Source organism: Nicotiana tomentosiformis, chromosome 12 (assembly GCF_000390325.3).
Source record: "Nicotiana tomentosiformis chromosome 12, ASM39032v3, whole genome shotgun sequence".
NCBI lineage: Eukaryota > Viridiplantae > Streptophyta > Magnoliopsida > Solanales > Solanaceae > Nicotiana > Nicotiana tomentosiformis.
Genome location: NC_090823.1, coordinates 132,850,960 through 132,870,185, shown reverse-complemented (window position 1 = coordinate 132,870,185; position 19,226 = coordinate 132,850,960). Strand labels below are relative to the sequence as shown.

Here is a 19,226-nt window from a genome sequence, read left to right as displayed (position 1 = left end):
TTCAATTAAGTTATATTTTATATTATAATTTCTGAAAATAAAAATATAATAGTTGGATCCATATGAGGGATTTAGGAAACTGAAAAAAATAAAATATTAAACTTGTGCTTTTTCAGCAAAAATAACAAATGAAAAAAAAAATTGCTGGGCGAGTCTTTGCGGGGCATGGCGGGGTGGGTTGAAAATAGAAAAAACTGCTATGCGGGGCGAGTTAAAATTTTGCGGGTTAAGCTCAAACCCGTCCCGCCCCGCCCCATTGCCATTCCTAAATTCAGTGGAAAATTTAATCTGCAGATGTGAATGGCAAATGTATGTTTTGGCAATTGAGTTGCAAAATTTTTATGCATTGTGCTGTTAGTTGTTTTATTTGATTTAAAGAGCATTTGGGGGGTTGATAATTGGATGACAAAGTAGAAGGGAAAAGGTAGAAAATTTGCTCGAGGTAAACTAGTGTTTGATTATAGGAAAAAAGCTCATTATTGCCCCTGTACGATTGTAAATAGTATACGTTTGTCCTCCGTTTCATTTTACGTCCAAAATCCACCCTACCGTTAACAAAGTAAGTGGAACTGCCCCTAACCCTAACGGATGGCCAATGTGGCACTTGACCCTATTCCCTTTCTCTTTCTTTCTCCTTGAGTTACGACAAAAGCAGCGACCAAAACGGTGGAACCTCTATCACTGGAAAACTCCATCTCGTTGAAGGTCCATCCGAAACCCTTGGATCTGGTCGGATCTGAACGGATGTGACCGGTATGTCATTTGGTGGCCTTTCTTTTCTCTTAATCTGGCCGGAATACACGAACTACGGTGACTGCTAAGTTTCCGGCGCTCCTGTTGTTTTGGACGTCGCTCGTTAGCCTACTGCTGTGATTTTTCTGTTGTGAAATTGGTATGCTCCGTCGATTGCTTGTGATTGACCATGATTTGGTGTTGCTCACACTTTCACTGTTTCTCCATCTCTGGCCCATGAGTTTCTCGACTGCTCTTGTTTGTCAGATGCTACGTCTTTGATGGTTGAAATTGTTGTTACTAAATTTTCAATTGTGCTGTTGCTATAGTAGTTTAGACGTGCATTCTAATCTTGTGCTTAAATAAATTGTGGGTATAGTTTTTCCTAAGTCTCTATCTGATTGAATGATTATGAAAAAGCACAACGTTTTGAGGCCACCTGTGTTCGTCCTGGAGAATTTTGTGACCCTTTATGAAGTTGTTTGGATTCACTGGTGCTATCACTCATCTCTGTTTCAAGTTTGGAAATTCAGTCGTGAGAATCTCGAAACCCATTATGGTGTGTTCTTTGGGTGTCGAAAACTTGAAGTTGACAATTCGATTTGTTGATTATATATGGAGGAAATCAGCTGGGTGTTGTTGTTTGGAGCTTAAAATCGTGAATCAAACATTAAATTCGTGGATTTAAGTGAAGAACAAATTTGTACTCCATTTTTTGGGTTGCCGAAATTTGAAGTTGAAAAAAGACTCAAGAATCTGAAATTCTTGCTTGTTTCCTACTGAAATCGAGTGAAAAAAATAAAAATTGGAGCTTGAAACGGGAAGAATAACACTGATGTTTATAGATTTGGAAAAAAAAAATCACCATTAAAGGATTTGTAAGAATGCTTGAGAACATAAAATGGGTATTCTAATTTGCTGAAGTTTAAGCAAAGTGTTAGCTGGAATTTGTTGAGAATATTAATGTTGAGAAGTTATGGTTGCAACTTGAGTTAGTTTGATGAAAAACTTGGCCTAGTTTGGATTGAAAAATTTGAAGCAAAGATGAAGAACTCATGGAAGAAGAAGAAGTAGGGAGCCCGGAGGGGGTGGGGTTGGGGGGATATGTTTTAATTTTTTTTATTGAGTAAATAAGTGACTTGGCAGCTGACATGGAAAAAATGGAGTGGGTCAGGTGCCACATTGGCCATCCGTTAGGGTTAGGGGCAGTTCCGCTTACTTTGTTAACGGTAGGGTGGATTTTGGACGTAAAATGAAACGGAGGACAAACGTATACTATTTACAATAGTACAGGGGCAATACTGAACTTTTTCCCTTGATTATATTATCTCCTCTACTTGAGTAGCTGAGTCACTTATCTGCAAAAAGGAGTGACTGAGTCTTTCATTTGGTGCTCTTTAGATATGCTGCTAATCCTCTTGTTTCGGGATTTGGCCTTGCTTTCTTTTCTGGTATGTGCTTTTTGAAAACTGCAAACTCTTACTAGACCAAGTGCTTAGGTTCAATCCTTGTTTATTTTTGTTGTAGTTTAGAATGTTGAACTCAATCGCATTTGTTGTTGGAGTGGGACACTTTAGGGCTTGTCATTGTTATTGGCGAAGTGTTTTGAGTTGTATATAACAAGGACATTCTTGATGCGCGTATAGCACTGTGGATTGTGAATTTGGGTTTCTTGTATGTGGATAACCATAATCTGTTTGATGAGTTAATATTTTTGCCGTTTTCAAGCTTTCTTTGCTTACTTGTTCTCATTTTGGAATGGCCTGATGCATATTTTGGTCAACAGATGATCCAGATGCTCCTCATGTTCATCATCGCAATTTTCTGAAAGAGCATGTGGTCTTTAAGGAGGTATGTTATGTTTCTTTTCTACTCCTCCATACCTTCCTACTGAAATAGTACCTCTGAGGAATGTTTGCTGAAGTGTCTTGTTTCCCTTGTGGGTGTGGTAGGCTATAGCTATTAAAGATCCATTAGTCCTTTCAAAGATACATCAAACATACCGAGTTGGCTATCTGAAGGTGATACTTTTTTTTTTCTTTTTTACCTTTTAGACCATGTACTATCAATGAAACTTATAGTTTGTGGGACTAACATTCAGGATGTCATTTTGCCTCGAATGTTGGATGACGCAACAGTTGCAAACCTTAATTCCATAATCCATGCAAACAATGCAGTTGTAAGATTTGCTTTTACTGTAGTTAAAATATTCTATCTTGTGGTTATTATGGTCTCCTGATTATTTGGTTTTGATACAGGTTGTATCTCTCTTAAAAGATGATAGCACCTTCATTCAGGATTTGTTTGGAAAGTTGAAGTCGCCTTCCACATCTGCAGAGTCAAAGAAAAATTTGGTAAAGAAAATTGTTGTTTCCTCTCTCTTTTATGCTTGCCTCTCTTGCATTGCAGCTATTAATTGATTTCTTTGTTCTTTTCTTAGAAGACATTTAATTGTTCACTATCTTGTCAGCTTCTGATAATTGCTTGTCCTTGTAGTCTTTGGATTCTTATCTTATTTTTTGTTGGGTCATCATTCTTTTATATTCTTTTTGCTTGCTGTTTTGTCAGTAATTGAATTGGTCAAACATAAGATTTGAGGGCAATCTTTTCCCTCTTTATACTCGTTGATAATGATAATACAGAGTAATTTCTTGTAACAATATGGAGAAACACTGCAATCAAGATAGTATACCACGTAAAGAACCTTACAAACAAACATGGTTCTCTACAAAGAGCACCCAAATCTTAAGTACCAACCTTAATCTTAAAGGCGCTCTCCTATAATCTGTTCAAAAGTAATTTCAATCTTTAATGCATTCTCGTTCCTTTCCCTCCATCATGTCCACATGACCGCTAGGGGTGCTACTTTCTGCTTTTATTCTACTTCTCTACGACTCCAAATATATTCCACACCATACACCATAACTTGTGTGCAACAGGACAATGACGTAACAAATTGTTGACACCATCTCCTGCTATCTTTCACATAAAGCACCAGCTTGTGTGTATCTTCCTCCTCGGCCTCTATTAGCACCTTGTTGGTGCTTTAGTAACCACATTCTATTAAAAACAAGAAAAATACACATTCTATCTCGACTATTTCACGGGGTACCTGCTATCTCCCACCAGCATAGGGTAAATCTGTCTACCAAGGCTTAGGCCAATGGGAAAAATTACCTAGTATTTTTTTGTCTCGGTGAGAATTACGTGCATTCCCCCCTCCTCCTGGAATTGATTGTGTCGAGCGCCTCTTCCCTCTTATTACCCATGGTATATCCAGTGTGTTTGAGAGCAAGAAGCGCAAAAAAGCGACAGGGGCTCGCCTCGCGTCAAAAGCGAAGCGCACGCTTCATTGAAGTGAAGCACAATTCTTAAAAAACATAATGTAAACCTTGCAAAGACACTATAAATAATCAAAAAGTTCAATTTAAAGACTTAAAAGTAGGTACCACCAAATCCTCCACAAACCATAGGACAAGCAAAATCAAAGCTACTAAATTACTAGAATCAACATCTTATTCTTCTACTCTTCTTGTTCTTCTTCAAGATTGTCAAAATCTTGAATTCCTCTATTATCTTCATATTGCTCGTCATCTTCTTCTTCCCCTCCTCTTCCTCTTCATGATCACTTTCATCTTCATCAATTAGGGATAAGGATCGACTTGTAGTAGCCACACTTTTTCCTTTTCTAATCGAGATTGAACTTGAAGTATTCCCCCTTAAACCATAAGGATTCTCCCCAACTCCACTAGCATCCGCAACATCACTCCAAGTGAAATTAGAGTCGCCTTCAAATACTTCTTCATCTTCACAATTTTCGGGGACTCCGGTTAGCCACTCATTAGCCTCATCAATATTGTCCAAAAGAATTGGATCAATTAGATTGCGGTGGTTGTAGCGACGCCTCAATGCTCTATTGTATTTTATGAACACTAGATTATGGTGGCGTTTCAAGGTTAGTCGATTCCTCTTCTTTGTATGAATTTGCAAACAAGATGTGTCAACCAATTAGTAGGAGTTAGGACAATTGAGATATAATTTACTTTATCTCAAAACGCGAAATCATTCTTTTTATTTCTCACGTGTTAAAAAACATTCCAGTTCCTTTCACATCCAGATGAGCTACAAGTTAAACTTAGAACTTTGATGGCGAAAGTCTGTAAATCTGGAGTCTCTGCACCATATTGGTCCCACCACTCAACTATAGAAGTTAAAAAAAATATTCAAGAGTTAATAAGTATAAAAAATACATTAAAAGTTAGAGCTATAAAATATAGAAGCACTTGGTCACCTGGCTACTTCGTCTTTCTTTGTTTAGTAGCCAGTCGTAGCTTAAAAAGTCCTTCAGCTGCCTTGTAAATAGCAAACTGATCTACTATCTTTTCTTGCAAGTCTTCATCTGAGGTCAACTTAATGACACACTAATGGAATCCTATCCACACTTCTCTAGCCAATGAATTATTCTTATACTGATCATAAAAGAGTGACGGGTTCAGAATAAGTCCAGCTGCATGCAAAGGTCGATGAAGTTGCTCCGTCCATCTTGAATCAATGATCTGAAAGACCTTTGCATATTTCTGCTCATCAGTGAATGATGCTTGAATAGCCTCCTTGGCCCTATCCATAGCTTCATAGAGGTAGCCCATTGGTGGTTTTTGCTCCCCATCCACCAAACATAGTACTTTAACCAAAGGGCCACCAATTTTAAGAGCATGAAGGACATTATTCCAAAAAGAATAAGAAAGAATAATGCGTGCAACATCTTTCCCCCCCAATTTCCTTTGCAAATTACTCTTGTTCCATTCCTCTGAAATGAACAACTTTCTCAAATTGGCTTTTTGCTAGTGGATACTATGCAAAGTCAAGAAAGCAATGGCGAACTTTGTCTTGCCCGGTTTCACCAAATTTTTTTGTCTGGTGAATCTTTTCATCATATTCAATAACAAGGGCCGCTGAGCAATATAAGAATGTACCCTAACGCCCTGGCCAAAAACTGTAGAGAAGGGTTTTTCCTTAAAAATGTCCCTGAATATTAAGTTGATACAATGAGCCGCACATGGAGTCCAATAAACATTCGGGTACGCTCCTTGCACCATGCCACCCGCTTTCACATTTTCACTCTCATTATCAGTGACCACTTGAACAACTTTGCTCTGGCCAATCTTTTCAATGGTGTTCTGAAACAAGGTGAACATTTTGATGTGGTAAGTGGACGAGTCGCTAGCATCAATCGACTCAAGAAACAAACTTCCCTTGGGAGAATTCACCAACACATTAATAATCATTTTCCCATTTCTTGCCGTCCACTTATCCATCATAATGGAGCAGCCATACTTGTTCCACACAACTTTATGTTCCTCCACAATTTTATTAGTCTCCTCCACTTCCTTATTTAGATAAGGACCTCTGATTTCATGATAAGTGGGAGGCTTCATTCCAGGTCCATATTGACCAACGACCTCAATAAAGTCTTCAAAAGTGTCAGTATAGTTGACACAATTGAAGGGGAGCCCATCATCATAGACCCATCGTGCAAAAGCTCTAACTGCACGATCCCTCAAAATGTCCTTAGCAATTTTTTGTACATCTTTTCCACCGCTCTTTGCTTCTAGCTTCTTTAGGAAATAGCAATCTACAGGACCTTTAGTCTTACTCGTACCCGTCAATCCATGGCTTAAAGAGATTGCATCTCTTCCCCTTTGTCACTTTCTTCAATATCATCATCATCATCATCAAGATTGGTCACAAATGGTTGATGACTTATTTGATTTTTTTGCTCCTTCTTCTTCTCAACAAAATTCTTTATTTCATCCCTCACCTCCGGTGGGCATTTCGGACAACTTGTGACGTTTCTATCGCCACCAATAAGATAAAATTTAAAGCGATAAATTCCACCTGTTGTAATCTTGTTACAAAACTTGCATACAACATTTGTATTATTCTTCTCATTAACTTTATCGCCATATCGCCAAGCCGAGTCTTTCTCTTTCGAACTTTGAGACATTTTTAAATCCCTATTAAGATATAAGAAAATACATAATCAAATAAACTGAAAATACATATAATATATATAATAATTAATTTTATAAACTGAAATACATATTAAAAAAATCAAATAAACTAAAATATAAAATATATATATATATATATATATATATATATCAAATAAACTGAAAATACATATAATATATATAATAATTAATTTTATAAACTGAAATACACATTAAAAAATCAAATAAACTGAAAAATATAACATATATATATAATAATTAATTTTATAAACTAAAATACATATTAAAATTAATAAATAAGAAGAATAAAAGGGGGGGAAAAGGACCAGCACCTGCCCTAGCTGTGCAGACGGCTGGACGAGAAAAACTGAAAAAGAGAAGAGAAGAAGAAGGAAGAAAGAAGGAAGGAAGAAGAAAGAAAAAAAGATAAAATACCTCAGGGTGAGCAGACGCCTGGACGGGAACAAGAAGAAGAAAGAAGAAAGAAAAAAAGGAGAAGAAGAAAAAGAAAGAAAAAAGAAAAAAAAGAAGAAAAATTACCTAGAGGTCTCTGGCGACTGAAACCCTAGCAGCAGCAATTGATTTTGGGAAGAAGAGAGAAATTGTCGTTCAATTTCGTCTTAGGGGTCTGTTTTGTAGAATAAAAGAACAGACCCAAGCTTTTTTTTAAAAAAAAAACTGACCCCTCTGAACAGAAGCGAGTGCTTCTGCGCTTCACGCTTCAAAGTCGCTTCGCGCTTCATCTGGTCGAGTCGCCTCAGGCATGGAAAAGCGAGCAGCCATCGCTTTGCGTCGCTTCTTGCTTACAGCGACGAAGTGATCGCTTTTTAAAACACTGGGTATATCTTGGCTTATCACCCACCAAATCCCCATTCTTGTTATCGGTCATTTATTAACTAATGAATCCCAATGGTCTTCCATATATATCAGATCACTTCAGGATCTCATAATTTCTCTGGACTCATGTCTAGGTTACTAATCTTGAGCGGGGTGGGAGTGGGAATATCAGCTTGCATATAATAAATAACAGAGATTGTAAATACTCAATGTTAAGTTGCAAAAGACAAGTTCACTACATTGGACTTTTTGAATCATTCAATGGAAGCCGTGCGTGGTGTCATTTCTCTTTATATTAAAGACGTTTCAGTAGTTGCATCTTTTTCCTTTTTGGTGGGAGGGGGGGTGGTAAGGATCATTTTCCAGAATTTTTTGGGTTTATGTTTAAGCAGCAAGCTAAGGGATTTCTTTTTAGTTAGTTATTTTCCATTCGAATTGTTTAAAGCAAGTGGAATACGAAACTCTTGGTATCCTGGTCTAAGGGTGGCATGTGGGCCGGGCCCGGTCCTAAGTGGGCTTCGCGGGCTTCTTGTTGGAACCGGTCCGGGACTGGGACCACGAACTAACGGTCCCGTGTTAAGTGGGCCGGTCCCGGGCCTAAGCGAGCCCAAGTGGGCCCAACAGATACTTTCTATTTTTTAAATTATTTTTATACAAGTTGGAGAAAAAAAATGGTAACAAAAATATCTAAGGCAATTCCTAGTAAATTATATTATAGGATTGTCACCTAAATTTTTTAATTCAAATTTAAAGACAAAAATATTGTAAAGAGATATTCAAAGCAATGCGTTATAATATATATATATATATATATATATATATATATACACTAACTATCGAATATGGCTTAAGATCTCTCTCTCTCTATATATATATATATATATACATCTTACTACACTATCGTAAGATGTATATATAGTATATCGTAAGATGTATACTATCGAATATGACTTATATACTATGTATATAGTAAGATATATATATACATATATATATATATACTATATGTATGTATAGCTATATATATATATATATATATATATATATATAGTATATAAGTCATATTCGATAGTATATATAGTATATCGTAAGATGTATATATAGTATATCGTAAGATGTATACTATCGAATATGATTTATATACTATGTATATAGTAAGATATATATATACATATATATATACTATATGTATGTATAGCTTAATAAAGATATTGCCATGATTTTTTAATGCTATAATAAAAATATAACGCATTGCTTTGAATATCTCTTTACAATATTTTTGTCTTTTTATATATCTTAAGCTATACATATAGTATAGTATAATATATATATATATATATATAAAAGATATATATATATATATCTTACTATATACATAGTATATAAGTCATATTCGATAGTATATTGTAAAGAGATATTCAAAGCAATGCGTTATATTTTTATTATAGCATTAAAAAATCATGGCAATATCTTTCTTAGTCTTCCTCCCCCTATGGAATGAGCACAACAAGGTGCTCATTGAGAAGAAAAAGAAACTAATCAAGATGTGCCAAAATACAAGTTACATATTAATTTACATGGTATCTCTTACAAATTTCATAAATCCTTCAAGGTCCGGAGGAATTTTCGTTGGTGGTGGCGGAAATGAAGCTTGGTCATCACCGCTTCCAGGCGAAGCATCATCCTCCGCAAGTTCAGCTAGCATTTCTTCATAAGCTTCGTCTACCTCTGGTTGTGATTCAGCAAGTCCAAAATTTCTTCTTTCCGAACGGATCCAATCTCTGAAAAGTACTGATTTTTCCAAGCTCTCCCTCATAGACGCTCTATAATCACCGAGTTGAAGTCTTGCTTGACTGAAAGCGCTTTCTGATGCCACTGTTGAAGCTTGAATAGTTAAAATGTCTCGGGCCATCCTTGAAAGAATCGGAAAGTGTTTTTCTTTGTCCTTCCACCATTCCAAAATATTAAAGGAACCGTCGGGATTCACTTCCTCAATTCCCTGTGACAAATAAACTTTAAGCTCATTTAGTTGTGAAAAATCACTAGTAATAGAACCTTGAGAACCCCTGAACCCTGCCCAAGCACTAAGTGCTCTTACTCCCGCAGTTCTTTTAGATGATTGAGAACTAGAAGGAGTTGGAACATTTGGTCTAACATGATCTAATGCAACTTGATAAGCATTATAAATAGTTTGAACATTTATTTTAATTGAGGCTATTGCGTCCGCAAGTGTAGACAACTCCTCATCTTCAAGTGCTAAACCATTATAAACAGTTTCATACCAAAATTGAGGACCTCCTAATTTCATAGTAGGATTTAACAATGCAGCAACACCATAAATAGGGGGAATAGGGAAAAAATATTTTTTCTCATGGAATCAATAGCAAGTTGATAAATTTCTCCACCCTCTGAAAAATGATCAAACAAATTTGCAAGTTCTGCAATATAAACTAAACAGTTAGAAATAGTAGGATAATATTGCCCAGAAAATTCATTTGTAGCAATATGAAATTTTTCTAAAAAATCTACAAGCATTTTAACATTAGCCCAATCCGCATTTGTAAGGTGCTCATCATCATCACTTACATGAGCATTAAACGTTGAGTTTATGGGGTTTCTATATTCATATGCAACAACTAAACTTTCATACATGTAATTCCATCTAGTTGGACAAGGTTTAGGAACCTTTCTTTCTCTTATGCCAAATTCATCGCTTCTTTTAAAATATTCTCTAAGTCTACTACGGTTTGAATAAAAAAGACAATTAAGAGCCATTTTAACCTTTTCAATTTCAACATTTAAAATTCGCATACCATCACCCACAATTAAATGGTAAATATGACAAATACATCTAACATGAAAAATGTTACTAAATGCAGGACTTAGTGTAGTGGTAAGCAAGGCTACAACATTTGTGTTACTAGTAGCATTATCCATTGAAACTGACATTATTTTATCACTAATGCAAAAATATCTACAAATATTCGTAATCGTGCTAGAAATAAACTGCCCTGTGTGACGTGAATTAATTATTCTATAAGCAATAATGCGCTTTTGCATTATCCAATCCTCATCAATCCAATGACTGGTAACAGTAAGGTAATCACAGTCATTACCACTTCTACCAATATCGGTTGTAATAGCAACACGACAATTTATATGAGTAAATAAATAGCGCAAATATTGTTCATATTCATGTTTATATTTATAAATATCACTCTTTACGGTTGTGCGAGGAAAATCTTTATAAGTAGGATTATAAACTTTTCTAATATAATGCACAAAGTGAGTGTTAGAAGGAAAACTATAGGGTAAGCACATAACAGTAACCATTTTTGCCAATTCTTCCCGATCTTTTTTGGATCATAATATAAAATACCACCGGTAACAGTGTTAATTCCCGGTTGAAATTGATTTGACCCGGTACTAAGGTCAGCCTGACTAGGTGCACTTGTCCCCTCGGCCAAAGCTTTCATACGAAAATATCTAGCTTTATCTTGAGGGTGTAGCAATATGTGTCTAGTCAAACTTCCCGTCCCCCGACTTCCAACATATTTAAAAACGAACTCTTTGCCACAAGTTTTACACTTAGCCCTATTTTTTTCTCTTAGTTGAGTAAAAAATGGCCAAACAAGAGATGTTTCTGCCCGTTTAGAAGGTTGTCTAGAAAAAGTAGGAAAAGTAGGGGCAGTAACAGGAGGGTCAGACGGGGGATCATTTGGATTATTATTAGTTGGGTTAACTTCAGGAGCAGGACTAGTGGGTGTATCGTCATCCGGTTGCGTTTCATCAAAATCTATTTCTTCATCATCATTTTCATCAATAGTTGGATTACCATAAAGAGCATTCATATATTTATGGTTTAATTGTTCACCGGGTGCAATATTATGGCAAAATTGACTCTCGGTAAATTGTAATAAACTGTTATCGCTACCAAGAATAGGAGGTGTAGGACGGGTAACAGGTTTGGGCCGGGGAGCCGGGGGAAGTGGAGGAGGAACAGATTGGCCACTAGATTCACCATTCTTGGATTTTCCCTTATTTTTACTAAATATTTTTTTAAGGAATAAGCCATCTTAATTAATCAAGCAAAGTAAATAAAACAAACAAAACTATAATATTAAAACTTAAGAGTTGGAACGAGTTTACCGAATTGACGAACAACTTGTTGAAAAATAATTATCGTTGAAGACTTGAAGACTTCAATTCACCAACTTCACAATTTTGCACAAATTGTAACAATTAAGTAAGCAATTATAGAAGAATATTAGAGAGATTGATGATTTTGTGAGAAAAATGAAAGAATGAAGGAGTATTTATAGTTGAAAATAGGAAAAAAAGTGTAATTATAAAAAGTTTGGGGTTAAAACAAAATTTGGGGGGTTAAATGACTATTTTGCAAATAGCCAACGGCTATTTTGGCAGACCAAACGGCTAGTTTTTAAATGGCCAAACGGTCATTTTTTAAAAAAAAATTATCCGTTGGGCCCGGATAGGACCGTTTGGGACCGCTTGAACCGGCCCACTTCTCAACCGGTCCCGGTCTCGCGGGCCTCGCCTATGAGACCGGCACACTACCCGGCCCACCACCCCACGGTCCCGGTCCTATCCGGTTAGGACCGTTTAGGCCCACCGCCCATGTGGGCTTGCGGTCCTGGGCCTGTCCCGGTCCTAACCGGCCCACATGCCACCCTTATCCTGGTCAGATAAAAGAAAATATTTTCAACCAATTTCTCATCGGGGCTAGATCTTCCTTTTCCCTTTTAAGCCTAGAAAGAGTGTGCTGGTTAGATATAGAAGTTGCCTGGCGCAAATGTAGGAAAATTTCGAACTCGGGTGGGAGTGGAATTTGCAGAATTATGTATCGTAGTGTCTGTTTAACATTAGTTCCAAAATTTACTTTTTATGCTATTCACCTGTAGTGAGATTGCAAAGAGTAGTTGAGCTTGTTGGATGACATGCTAGAAAATTATTGTCTTTTCTTCCACCACAAATCCAAAAATCTGGAATGCACAGGTTGGAGTCAAGCCTAACTCCATCACTATGATGGACTTTGGATTAAAAAAGAAATCCAAAAATCTGTCCCTGGCATTTGGCATGTTGTTGCGCTCATAGTATATCCTTTATTGAGCCATGATAATAATAGGTAAATCATGTACTTATTCCTCTTTCAGCCATCCCTAAAATGTGTGGTAGTAACTTTACATCTTGACCTTATACGTTTCTGTTCCTTATTCTTATATTTGACGGGAGACCTAGATAGGGTACTTGTAGTCTCATCATTGTTGCACTGAATGTTTGCTTTTCTTGGATTTGGGTAGGTGCACTTCTTGCATGAGTTTTGTACTTTGAGTAAGAGCTTGCAAGTGGTCCAGCAACATCGGCTATTTAGGTATGCATCACACGCATATGTCTTTCATATGAAATATCAGTCTAATTTATCTTATGTTGGAAGGGGGAGCGAAACAATCAACCTATTGATATTGGAAGAATCCGTTACTTGGAGCAACGGAGACAAGTTGTCTCCGTGTGGCCTATAGGACACGGGTTCGAGCCGTGGAATTAGCCACTGATGCTTGCAGGGTAGGCTGCCTACATCACACCTTTGTGAGGGTGCGGCCCTTCCCCGGACCCTGCATGAACGCGAGGTGCTTTATGCATCGGGCTGCCTTTTTATTTATTTATCTTATGTTGCTTTTATAGCAAATGAGGTGATATAACTGCAAATACTATTATGGTTGCAGGGATCTTGTTAATGAAGGCATATTCGATATCATAGCTGATGTTTTGCAGAGCCAAGACAAAAAGCTAGTCCTGATGGGGTAATGGACCATATCGTTATATTTTAGCAAGTAGACTCTTTTTCTTTTCCTTTTTCTTTTGTCTTTGCATATCATTGTGGTTGTCGCTTCCCTGAAGTTCTTATCCAAAATGATTCTAACTGATGCAGGACAGACATCCTCATTCTATTCTTAAATCAAGATTCAAATCTTCTGCGATCTTATGTAATTCGTCAGGAAGGCCTTGCTTTGTTTGGACTTCTGGTGAGCAAAGATTAGGTTTTTCTTCTTTTCTTGTTTCATAGATTATTAAAATCAAGGATTGCTCGACAATGGAGACTACTGAAGTATGTGTATTATCAGTGTGAGTCTAGCTGTTAGTTACCTGCTCCTAAAATGCATTCTTTCATGTAACATTTATTCAACTGTTGGGATGATGTGCTTCAATATATGGATTTTGTTATCTTATGCCTATCCCCTTCAACATGTTAAGTTGTGAGGCATCTGCTGCTGTCGTGTGAGAATGTTCAGTTATTCTATGCTGTGAATGTGGTATGTGATTCATGAGATAAATAATTGGAGAAGGTAGTTTGTCTCTCCTCCATTTCTCATTTTGATGTTTCCTGTTTCCATATGCTGGATATTTTCCTAATAGTAGCACTAAGACGTGCCCTTTTATTTGGCTTAGACGATATTTGTTAATTTTACCCCTCACATTTTTTTCCCTTGGCTTTGCATTCCTCTCAAATGGAGGGTAGCCGTGCTTGCTGCCATGCAAGGTACTAGAAGTAAATAATAGCATGGTTTCAAATTTGCAGGTCAAAGGTATGCTAACAGATTTTGGGGATGAAATGCACTGCCAGTTTCTTGAAATTCTGCGCAGTCTCATGGATTCATATGCATCAGGAACCCAGGTGCTTTGCGCATAACTTTTCTGGTTCTACCATAATAGTTTTAATTTTCTGTAAAAATTTAGTACCTTGTCCAAAAAATTCAGGTTAGTCGAGTTAATGACAGGATTGGCATTTAAAACATGGATACGTACAATGTCCTTTTTTCTCCTACAGATCTAGAATTTTGTCTCTTATAACTTCTCAAGTATTGTGATGGTGAGTGGAACATCTTACGCAATTCTATTCCTGACTGATAATGTCTGACCTTTCTTAGCGGGGAAACTGCATTTCAATATTCTGACCATGTGTAACTAGGGGAAGGGAAGGGTAAGGAAGAAACTGTAGAGGAAGAGGAAACACAGTTAAAAACTAGAGGCTGGGAGGGCATATAGGAAAATGGATAAAAATGATAATAGTATTTAGATAAGGTTGTTCTCTCTAGTCAACAACTACTTTTGACTTTTATTTACTTCAAGCTCTTGATTATCTTCCTTAAATTTGTTCCAGAGAGAGGCCATTGTTGAAATTTTCTACGAGAAGCACCTAAGTCAACTCATTGATGCTATAACATCATCCTGCCCGGCAGACGGTGCTGCAGAAACTGTCCGTAACTCGGAGTGCTCTGATGGAGGAACTGAAAAGCAAAGCAGCGTCAAGCCTGAAATACTACTAAATATCTGTGATCTCCTATGTTTTTGTATTGTGCACCATCCTTATAGAATAAAGTAATCTTCTCATCTTGGTATGGTTTTGCTTGGTTCCTAAATGCTAAGTTTGATTCTTTGGTTTAATGTTGATTCTCTTCTGTGTCGCAGGTGCAACTTTCTTCTAAATAATGTGATAGATAACGTTCTCTTTCTGACACGAAGAAAAGAAAAGTACCTGGTAGTTGCCGCTGTTAGATTTATGAGAACTCTTATTTCGCGCAATGTGAGTTGTTTACTTCTCTCAAGCAAGAGAACGTTGTCTGTGGACATGACTTAATTGACTCAAGTTTTGATTTATTTCCTCTATGGTGAATGTGTCACCCCGTGAAATGAGCTTAGATGTTTTGAGAAGCAGCCCCCAAGGCTTCGGACCAACAGTAAAGGAATTAAAATGTGGGATGTGTGGTAGGAGCACGTCACGACTTTGAACCATACCTAGGACTAAATCCTGGTCTTTTAGTGGTTGGAAGGTAGAGGGTGGGTCTGTACTCTCCTGAGTTTCGAACTTGTCCACCACCTGTGGTTGGGCCAGCTAATCCACAGGGGATTGGTTTGTTCTGTTAGTCTTATGGTGATTCATGAGTCCGTGAAGGCCCAATAGACTTGGCAAACGTCGAATGAAACTGGTTGGGATCTTATGTAGGTTTTTATCTGATAATAACTAGGTAAAACTGCTAAGACATTAGACTTGGCCTAAAATTGTATGTAGAGTCAACAGAGAGGTAGAATAGGGTGGATTCAAAATTTAAGAACCAATTCTTGTAAAATAGGTCTAGGTTCTACTTGTTACATCCATGTATCCACACTTTGAGAACCGATTCTTGTAAAATATTAAGATAGATTTTCTGCTAAAAAGTGTAATAGTACGATTTTGAAGCTCTTATTTCAGCGCTTGACAGATAAATTTTCACCCTCTAGTTAGCTAATGTCTTATCCTGCGACTTTTACTTGCATCAGTGAATAATTACACTGTATGCATGTATTACCACTCTCTAGTAACCACAACTAATGAGATAGATTAGTAGGTTTGAGGTAATGTCACTTTGATTGAGTTAAAGAGAATTTGTTGAAACATTGAACATCTTTGTATTTGTAGAGGATTGTACTGTAGAAGTCATAATTGCTTACTAAAATGACATGGAAGATTGTAGGTTTTGTAGCTACTATTCAGAATTGAAACATTATCTTCTTTTTTGGGTTCGTTAGTGTAAAGTAACTTTCTAAGAATGGTTTCAAAATTTTGGACCAGAATATTATAGGTTATGATTCTCTTTTCCCTTTTCTTTTGTTCATAAAAGTAAATTCTACTGAACGGTTTGATTTAGTGTATGGCTGCGAAGAAACCATACTCTATCCTTTGGGGATAAGAGCTAAATAGTGCCTTCTTTTTGGTTGTACTGCTTAAATGTCCTTCAAGTCGGTTGAAGCTTCTTGAAAGAAGAGAATAATAATAAGAATATTGTGTATAATATTCTTAATAATTATTCTCATATATTAGAGACACCCAAGACCTATGAAATTTTCCTTATCTTACATAACCTAAACTCCTATAAAGTGAGTCAACTTCTATAACCAACCAATTTCATTAAGAGTTTTTCTCTATTCTTCATGTCTTTTCACATGGCAGTAGAGCTTCTACAAATTTGGCAGAAACTAAAGTGTAATATTATGTTCATTATTTCCGAGTGTTTCCCTTCTGTGTATTTGTGAATATATTCAAATTCTTCTAAGTACGATCAGCAGGATGAGCATTTGATGAATTACATAGCGAAGCACAATCTCTTAAAACCAGTGGTTGATGCTTTTGTTGCTAATGGAGACCGCTACAATCTGCTAAACTCAGCTGTTCTTGAGCTTTTTGAGCATATTCGTAAGGTAGTATCTTATTTCCTTCACCTGCTTAGATTGTGTAAAAGTAAGTGTGACATGACTTCTCTTATTTCTTAGGCTCTGACATGACTTAATGTAGGATAACTTGAAGATATTGCTCAAGTATTTAGTGGACTCATTCTGGGATGAACTGGTCAAGTTTGAAAAGTTGACATCTATTCACTCTTTGAAAATTAAATATGAGCAGGTATTGTCCATTCTTGCCCGTATTGTTCACCATCGCTCTCTTGGAAGTGATGCTTTGCTCATAATCGGTTATTTGGGTCTAGTCCCTAGATTGTTCAGGAACCAGAAGTGTTGGCGATCTGTTAGACGACCCTAGGAAAAGAGTTAATGAGCGTGGTTTAGAGAAAGAAGAAGAAGAATATTTCAATGAAGACAGGTATGCCTTTTTACTTCTTTGCATGTAAAACTTTATATGGTAGCCACTGAATATGTATTCCTTCAGTGATGAAGAAGATTCTGCGTTTGCCTCTGTGGCCAACGCAAGTAGAGCGCAGGCTCAGCCGGCCTTGCCTAATGGGTCTGCTCCAAGCCCCTCATCTGTGAGGTAAGTAGATGTTACTGCTGGAATCTGGATTTATTAAATTGAGGGAACATGTTGTGAGACTCTCATTGTTGCTTTAGATCTGGAGGACTTGTTGATTATGATGACGACGAGGATGATGAAGATTATAAGCCACCACCTAGGAAGCAATCTAATAATTCTGATGAAGATGCGGAGTCTTTTCCGTTGAAACGAAAGCTATCTCCGAAAGAAGAGCCTGAGCCAAAAAGGTTGCAGCGGATTGCTAAAGGCTCAAAGTCTCGAGACGGTGTTTTCGCTGCTTTGTGCTCAACCTTAAGTCAAGCAGTTTTGCCCTCTAAAAAGACAGTAAGTACAGCACAAGATGGTCCATGCTCAGATGGAGACAAGAAATCTGTGGAGTCCAACCATGAGGAGAAAGGGAATTCTACTGATAATGGGAGTGCTGATTTGGATACTCATGATGACCAAGAACCAACTTGTCCTAAAAGTTTTTCTGAAAGCATGCACAGTTCTCCAGATGATAGGCAGAGGGGAGATGATTATCCGTTAATACCGCCAAAATCATCTCCTGAAATGGCTGTAAATGGATCATAACTCCTCTTTTGAGACAATCATGCCATTTTTACTCCTACCGTGGTCTACAAGATATTGCTTGAGCATGTGCTTGCTTCAAATCAGCTCTCTGCACAACTTCGACATGAGGAACGAGCTAACAAGCGAATCCATTGTGGAGTTTCTAAAGTATTGGTGGAGGGGAGTCTGTACAGTGCCGTTGCAAGCGCGAGAAGAGATTAGTATCCCTCTTGGGTTCTCTTTTGTTTAGCATTTCCTATTGGTCCTGTAAAACATTCCATAGCTATAGAGTTTTGCTTTCTCCAATTCTTTGTTTTATCCCTACCCCATCTCCATTCTAACTTTCCTTAGTTATATACAATGCATAGGGCACCAACTTTTGCCCTTGAAAGGTTATTCTTCGATTTCGTGGGCGTAGTGACCAAATGTTACGTTAGAGAGGTCAGTACTGCTTGAGGCCAAGTTTTCTATTTCGATGTTGTCTAATTTATACGGAATTGTATATTAAAATTGTGGACAATCAACTTTGGCTGCAAATATGTACATTAGAGCTACTCCTTTAAAAAAAAATGAATGATCAAACATTCTGTCTCAAGTTCGATTTTTTGTGTATATGCCTTTCTATTACTTTTAGAGATATCTCTCGCGGGAGGGAAGCAAAACTTTTGCTCAATCAAATACGGTGTTGATTAGTTTGTTCATTTAGTTCATTAATCTCTTCTTTAAACATGTTCGTGATAAATTAGCGAGCAGCGCATGTTAATCATCTTTGTGCAGAAGGATTCCACCTTTTTCGATGTCATTTTCTTAAAAAAGGGACCTCACTATCAGCACAAGATAAGGGTAAGGTTTAGGTACATACTATTGTTTTTCAAACCCTACTTGTGAAAATACACAATGTATATTGTTGTTATTGTTAGCTTAACTAGCATATAGTTGTTTAGTTTCGTATATTGTTAGCTTAACTAGCATATAGTTGTTTACTTTCGAAGAAAATCCAGGCTCCTGTCACATTATAAATTTAGATGCATTTACTCATAATTCTATTTTTTCTACCTTCAATGTAGGAGTAGGGTTTGCGTACACATTATACTTTCCAGACATAGATCATTTTGATAGTTACTACGAAAACATGGAAGAGTTTGAATCGCAATATTTTACAGCTTGTTTGGATGGTTGTTACATGTCGTTCCATAATGTATCATATTGTATTGTACTGTATTGTATTGTTTGATGAATACAATATTTGGATAGATTGTATTGTTTGCCGCCGT

At 37.0% G+C, this 19,226-nt stretch overlaps 1 protein-coding gene across 4 annotated transcripts in view; it reads left to right on the top strand.

Annotated features, from left to right (window-relative positions):
• The window catches only part of LOC104091823 (uncharacterized), a 28,728-nt gene extending 10,181 nt beyond the window's left edge, over positions 1-18,547 (top strand). Inside the window, exons 10-24 of one of the 4 annotated variants that reach the window (XM_033654979.2) lie at positions 2,519-2,583; positions 2,685-2,753; positions 2,834-2,911; positions 2,991-3,086; positions 12,902-12,972; positions 13,325-13,402; positions 13,531-13,624; positions 14,179-14,274; positions 14,761-14,978; positions 15,069-15,183; positions 16,704-16,835; positions 16,930-17,037; positions 17,120-17,232; positions 17,299-17,400; positions 17,478-18,547. In XM_033654979.2, coding sequence (XP_033510870.1) covers positions 2,519-2,583; positions 2,685-2,753; positions 2,834-2,911; positions 2,991-3,086; positions 12,902-12,972; positions 13,325-13,402; positions 13,531-13,624; positions 14,179-14,274; positions 14,761-14,978; positions 15,069-15,183; positions 16,704-16,835; positions 16,930-17,037; positions 17,120-17,232; positions 17,299-17,400; positions 17,478-17,973 — 1,931 coding nt within the window. In that variant the 3' untranslated portion in view covers positions 17,974-18,547. Of the gene's footprint in view, positions 1-2,518; positions 2,584-2,684; positions 2,754-2,833; positions 2,912-2,990; positions 3,087-12,901; positions 12,973-13,324; positions 13,433-13,530; positions 13,625-14,178; positions 14,275-14,760; positions 14,979-15,068; positions 15,184-16,700; positions 16,836-16,929; positions 17,038-17,119; positions 17,233-17,298; positions 17,401-17,477 lie in introns of those variants that run through there. The other 3 variants (XM_070191951.1, XR_011412864.1, XM_070191952.1) reach the window with 3 other exon arrangements.
• The last annotated feature ends 679 nt before the right edge of the window (positions 18,548-19,226 follow it).